The following is a 7,170-nucleotide window of genomic DNA, read 5'->3' as shown; positions in this document are numbered from 1 at the left end:
CATTATATTTTCTGGTATGTGGTTGTCGCCATTCGAGAACTTTTCTGCACCAACGGTCATCGTTTTGTGCCCCGCGGGCGGGCCCACTTAAGTAAGTGGCAATTTTGCGGATTATGCCGGTGACTTTGCTACTCCTACGGATCTTATTTCTGATTCGATCACGTTTCCTAAGCTGCTCCAAGCATAGCACATTAGGCAGGGTACTCACCTGCCATGTAGCACGTAACGTAGCATGTAACGTAACCAACCTTCAAGTGAGTACGGCTCGTCCACGGTCATCGCGTATCTGGCTACGAGCTCCTGAATCCTAATGGCGAGCTGCCTTTGTGCTCGCAGTGATACCGCCACTCGGCGAGTCGCTACAATCTCCCTGCGAACCACGCGCGAGCAGCTCGCAGCGGGCTCGTGCCTATGTACTCACTTGACACATTATCTGATACATTACACGCTACACGGCTAGATGAGTATGATGAGTAGATGTAAGCCCTGCTTTACATCGTCCTGTAGGTGACCTTATAAATCCATAGTAAGACCACGTCTTCCTCTTAAAAGTAGTTTTAAAACTGTCCTTATTCCCAGGTCGCACGGTGTGGAGTTCCTCGAAGCCGTGGCGGCCCTCGACATCAACGCTGTCGAACGTTCCCGCCGTGCCTTTTGGCGCCGCCTGCCTGTGCCGTCTCCGCGCAAGCTCATGACACGCCGTGACGTAGCAGCCTGGTTACACTCGGCTGATCTAAAGCTGTATCAACAATGCGTCGAGTTCTTGCTGCCTGATGTACTGCGCCCTATCCCGCCGCAGCTTACTCAGGTATTATAGTACCTATGACGTAGCTCATGGCGCGTCGTGACGTAGCAGCCTGGCTGCACTCGGCCGATCTGAAGCTGTATTAACAGTGCGTGGAGTTCCTGCTGCCTGATGTACTGCGCCCTATCCCGCCGCAACTTACTCAGGTATGAATCGTAGCAGTGGAGAAAAACGCCGTATTGTTTCTACACTGAAATATGACGTAGCTCATGACGCGCCGTGACGTAGCCGCTTCGCTGCGCTCTGAAGCTGTATCAACAGTGCGTGGAGTTCTTGCTGCCTGATGTACTGCGCCCTATCCCGCCACAGCTTACTCAGGTATTATAGTACCTATGACGTAGCTCATGGCGCGTCGTGACGTAGCAGCCTGGCTGCACTCGGCCGGTCTGAAGCTGTATTAACAGTGCGTGAAGTTCTTGTTGCCTGATGTACTGCGCCCTATCCCGCCGCAGCTTACTCAGGTATGATTCGTAGCAGTGGAGAAAAAACCCTTATTGCGCTACACTGAACTATGGCGTAGCTCATGACACGCCGTGACGTAGCAGCCTGGCTGCACTCGGCTGATCTGAAGCTGTATCAACAATGCGTGGAGTTCTTGCTGCCTGATGTACTGCGCCCTATCCCGCCGCAGCTTACTTAGGTATGATTCGTAGCAGTAGAGAAAACATTCGTATTGCGTTAACTGAACTATGACGTAGCTCATGACGTGGCAGCTTGGTTGCACTCGGCCGATCTGAAGCTGTATCAGCAGTGCGTAGAGTTCCTGCTGCCTGATGTGCTGCGCCCTATCCCGCCGCAGCTTACTCAGGTATTATAGTGACTATGACGTAGCTCATGACGCGCCGTGACGTAGCCGCCTGGCTGCACTCGGCTGACCTGAAGCTGTTTCAACAAGGCGTGGAGTTCTTGCTGCCTGATGTACTGCGCCCTATCCCGCCGCAGCTTACTTAGGTATTATAGTAACTATGACGTAACATGACACGCCGTGACGTAGCCGCCTGGCTGCACTCGGCTGACCTGAAGCTGTTTCAACAAGGCGTGGAGTTCTTGCTGCCTGATGTACTGCGCCCTATCCCGCCGCAGCTTACTTAGGTATTATAGTAACTATGACGTAACATGACACGCCGTGACGTAGCCGCCTGGCTGCACTAGCTGATCTGAAGCTGTATCAACAGTGCGTGGAGTCTAGCGCCCTATCCCGCCGCAACTTACTCAGGTATGATTCGTAGCAGAGGAGAAACATCCCTTATTGCGCTACACTGAAATATGACGTAGCTCATGGCACGCCGTGACGTAGCCGCTTCGCTGCGCTCGGCTGATCTGAAGCTGTATCAACAATGCGTGGAGTTCTTACTGCCTGACGTGCTGCGCCCTATCCCGCCGCAGCTTACTCAGGTATGATGATTCGTAGTTTTTTTGTAGGAGTGAAGAGACAGTATTGCCCTACACCGAACTACGACGTAGCTCATGACATGTCGTGACGTAGCTGCGTAGCCGCTTGGCTGCACTCGGCTGATCTGAAGCTGTATCAACAGTGCGTGGAGTTCTTGCTGCCTGATGTACTGCGCCCTATCCCGCCGCAACTTTGAAGCCACGATAGCCGAACGGTGAAGGGGTCGGACTGGCCGACTCGTGATCCGGGGAACGCGGGTTCGGTCCCCGCCGCCGCTCGACTATTGTGGTGAGCTCACTCGTGACACAAGCATATTTAGCTTAGTACGAGGGGCTAAAAAAAAAAACTTACTCAGGTATGATTCGTAGCAGTGGAGAAAAAACCCTTATTGCGCTACATGAAGTATGGCGTAGCTCATGACATGCCGTGACGTAGCCGCTTGGTTGCACTTGGCAGATCTGAAGCTGTATCAACAATGCGTGGAGTTCCTGCTGCCTGATGTACTGCGCCCTATCCCGCCGCAACTTACTCAGGTATAATGATTCATCATCATCATCATCATTTCAGCCACAGGACGTCCACTGCTGAACATAGGCCTCCCCCAATGACTTCCACATCGCACGGTTGGTAGCGGCCTGCATCCAGCGCCTTCCCGCTACCTTTATCAGGTCATCGGTCCACCTTGTGGGTGGACGTCCCACGCTGCGTTTTCCGGTACGTGGCCTCCATTCCAGAACCTTGCTGCCCCATCGGCCGTCAGTTCTGCGTACTATGTGCCCAGCCCACTGCCACTACAGCTTGCTGATCCGTCGGGCTATGTCAGCGACTTTAGTTCGTTTACGGATCTCCTATAATGTATAATGATTCATGGCAGTGAAATTGCACTACACTGAACTACGACGTAGCTCATGACACGCCGTGACGTAGCAGCCTGGCTGCACTAGCTGATCTGAAGCTGTACCAACAGTGCGTGGAGTCTAGTGTACTGCGCCCTATCCCGCCGCAGCTTACTCAGGTATGATTCGTAGCAGAGGAGAAACATCCCTTATTGCGCTGCACTGAAATATGACGTAGCTCATTACACGCCGTGACGCAGCCGCTTCGCTGCGCTCGGCTGATCTGAAGCTGTATCAACAATGCGTGGAGTTCTTACTGCCTGACGTGCTGCGCCCTATTCCGCCACAGCTTACTCAGGTATGATTCGTAGCAGTGGAGAAACAAGCCATATTGTTTCTACACTGAAATATGACGTAGCTCATGACACGCCGTGACGTAGCCGCTTGGCTGCACTCGGCCGATCTGAAGCTGTATCAACAGTGCGTGGAGTTCTTGCTGCCTGATGTGCTGCGCCCTATCCCACCGCAGCTTACTCAGGTATAATGATTCATGGCAGTGAAATTGCACTACACTGAACTACGACGTATCAAATGTATCTCATGACACGCCGTGACGTAGCCGCCTGGCTGCACTCGGCTGATTTGAAGCTGTATCAACAGTGCGTGGAGTTCCTGCTGCCTGACGTACTGCGCCCTATCCCACCGCAGCTTACTCAGGTATTATTCGTAGCAGTGAAATTGCACTACACTGAACTACGACGTATCCCATGACACGCCGTGACGTAGCCGCTTCGCTGCGCTCGGCCGATCTGAAGCTGTATCAACAGTGCGTGGAGTTCCTGCTGCCTGATGTACTGCGCCCTATCCCGCCGCAGCTTACTCAGGTACTATAGTAACTATGACGTAGCTTATGACACGCCGAGATGTAGCAGCCTGGCTGCAAAATCAAAATCAAAAACCAAAATCAAAAATCTAAATCTGAAGCTACAGTGCGTAGAGTTCTTGCTGCCTGATGTACTGCGCCCAACTGACTCAGGTATATTTCGTAGCAGAGAATAATATGTAACCTTATTTTTGCTAGGCTGAGCTACGATGTGACTATTTACAATAACAACTCGTGCTAAAAAGGTTCGTAGCAGTGACTGTCCAGGTATTTGTTACGACGTAGCAGTGGCCGAAGTCGTAGCTATCGAAGTAAGTGTATTGCCGGGAGTTTTTGCCTGGCAAAATTTTAACTAAATGGATAAGCTAATAACAGAACAGTGTGGTTTCAAGTACTACGGGTGATATCGCTACGTTTTAAGTCCGTAGCTGCTATGTGCTACGTCGTAGCAGTGGCTTAAGTCGTAGCCTATGTCGTAGCACTGCCTTAAGAGTAGGCGCACACCGTTGATTTTTCATCGGCCAATAGTTTAGTCGGGCAGTTGATCAGTATGGGCATGTATGGGAGTGCGCACACTACGCCGATTCGATTTGGCCGATTCTTCATACAAATTAAAATCGGGCACAACTATCGGCCAACTAAAAATCAACGGTGTGCACCTACTCTAATACGTAACACTTTGTTTTTCAGTACTCTTGTATTATATTGTAGTGAGGCGGGTCGTTACATTCCCTCTAATATGGTCGAGTGAAGCGATGGCTGGTTCACTCGTCATGTCTGTGAACAGGCGCTGATTTCGGGGACTGGTCAATCCAAGTTATTCCAATTTATGTATGCGAGTCATTTCTACTAGTATTTAAGTATGTTATCTGTAAGTTTAGATATTAGCACGTCACTACCTTGTTTAATATACCACGCAATTTTGTATACCCATCATACACTATACAAGAATGCATGGTAAATTCAGTGAACTGCTCCTGAATCGAATTTACCTACTACTGCTATTACTATTTATTTATATTAACCGGCAGACAGTGGTGACTGAGTTTGTTGCGGCGCTTCTTCTCAGCACTTGCCAAATGTTGGTCTCGAAGCGCTGGTAGGGTAAAAAGATTATGAGACATGTAGAGGCTCCTTAAGAGCAAAATGACGATTTGTAAGAACTATTTATTAGTCTAAACAAATAAAGAAATTTTGACTTTGACTTTGACTTTATTAACCATCGTATTGCACACAGGCCATCCGCAACTTCGCCAAAGGCCTGGAAGCGGCGCTGGCAGCCGGCGGGTCAGACGCGCCGGCGCCGGCGGGCCGAGCGCACGCCGCCGCCGCCGCCGCGCTGGCCGCCGCGCTGCGCCGGTACACGTCGCTCAACCATCTGGCTCAGGCCGCGCGCGCCGTGCTCACTAACCACAACCAGATACAGCAGGTACGGTGATCGCAAATGTGCAGGCCATCCGCAACTTCGCCAAGGGCCTCGAAGCGGCGCTAGCCCGCTACACGTCGCTCAACCATCTGGCGCAGGCCGCGCGCGCCGTGCTCACCAACCACAACCAGATACAGCAGGTACGGTGATCGCAAGTGTGCAGGCCATCCGCAACTTCGCCAAGGGCCTCGAAGCGGCGCTAGCGGCCGGCGGGTCAGACGCGCTGCGCCGCTACACGTCGCTCAACCATCTGGCTCAGGCCGCGCGCGCCGTGCTCACCAACCACAACCAGATACAGCAGGTACGGTGATCGCAAATGTGCAGGCCATCCGCAACTTCGCCAAGGGCCTCGAAGCGGCGCTAGCGGCCGGCGGGTCAGACGCGCTGCGCCGCTACACGTCGCTCAACCATCTGGCTCAGGCCGCGCGCGCCGTGCTCACCAACCACAACCAGATACAGCAGGTACGGTGATCGCAAATGTGCAGGCCATCCGCAACTTCGCCAAGGGCCTCGAAGCGGCGCTAGCGGCCGGCGGGTCAGACGCGCTGCGCCGCTACACGTCGCTCAACCATCTGGCTCAGGCCGCGCGCGCCGTGCTCACCAACCACAACCAGATACAGCAGGTACGGTGATCGCAAATGTGCAGGCCATCCGCAACTTCGCCAAGGGCCTCGAAGCGGCGCTAGCGGCCGGCGGGTCAGACGCGCTGCGCCGCTACACGTCGCTCAACCATCTGGCTCAGGCCGCGCGCGCCGTGCTCACCAACCACAACCAGATACAGCAGGTACGGTGATCGCAAATGTGCGGGCCATCCGCAACTTCGCCAAGGGCCTCGAAGCGGCGCTACGCCGCTACACGTCGCTCAACCATCTGGCGCAGGCCGCGCGCGCCGTGCTCACCAACCACAACCAGATACAACAGGTACGGCTTAGGCTATGTTTAGGCAAAATTTTGTCTAGACATCGTAGTGCCCCGCTGAAAATCAGTTTCGAGACAAGTCCTGGCGCGGTCTTGATGTATGCTGAGCGGGTGCCTTTTTGTCAGAGGGGCACAAGTAGCTATCTGTCCATTTGTGTATCTCTTTCATTATGTATCTATGTATTTCCTGCTTATATGTCTTTCTTTCAAATAAAAACTATTCTATTCTATTAGTATTTACATACAACCGAGCGCGCGTTAACGTGCGTCAGCGAGCGTTGACAGCTATGTAACGTCTGTTGACTGTTCAGATGAGCGCACGCTTCCATCGCAATAGGCGAATAGCTTCTTCCACGTCCATTTTCTATGAATAGGTTTTAGGACCCTGTGCGTCCACATGCACTGTGAGACTTCATAGTGATATTTGTGAATATGTACCTACAGTAAGTAGGCGACTTTATTTCAAAGAATCATGATTAATAAGGCGACTTTATTTCAAAAGAATCATGTCATCGATTTGTACTTTTTATGAGTTTCGATAATATGTCGAAGCCGAAGACTCGTCGGCGGGTTGATGGATTAATTGTGTAGACTGCATTAATTACTTACATAAAGAACTTAAAAAACGACGATTGACAGTCAATAAGGCTGTTTTTAGTGTCATACGGATTTGCTATAATAGAATTGTTTTTAGGCCTTCGGTCTAGTTAAAATTGCATGCTATTAAGAACTCACTGAATGTTCCTTTGTTAATATTGTTCGTTTGTTGGCAGATGCTGGCGGACCTGAACCGTGTGGACTTCCGCGTGGTGCGCGAGCAGGCGGCCTGGGCCTGCTCCCGCGCCAGCGCCGCCGCCGCGCACCGCCTCGAGCAGGACTTCAAGGTACGACACATGTAGTACACTGCCG

At 52.1% G+C, this 7,170-nt stretch overlaps 1 protein-coding gene across 1 annotated transcript; it reads left to right on the top strand.

Annotated features, from left to right (window-relative positions):
* Positions 1-579: 579 nt before the first annotated feature.
* LOC114365052 (transcription factor RFX3-like) lies at positions 580-7,166 on the top strand (the record flags this gene model as incomplete). Its single annotated transcript, XM_028321503.1, has 3 exons — positions 580-808; positions 5,155-5,346; positions 7,035-7,166. Coding segments are annotated over 3 exons (547 nt in total), but the record flags the coding sequence as incomplete, so codon positions are not given.
* Positions 7,167-7,170: the final 4 nt, after the last annotated feature.

This window comes from Ostrinia furnacalis, unplaced genomic scaffold, assembly GCF_004193835.3.
Source record: "Ostrinia furnacalis isolate ACB-3 unplaced genomic scaffold, ASM419383v2 OfSCF7542, whole genome shotgun sequence".
In the NCBI taxonomy this organism is placed as follows: Eukaryota; Metazoa; Arthropoda; class Insecta; order Lepidoptera; family Crambidae; genus Ostrinia; species Ostrinia furnacalis.
This window is presented reverse-complemented; position numbering and strand designations above follow the sequence as displayed.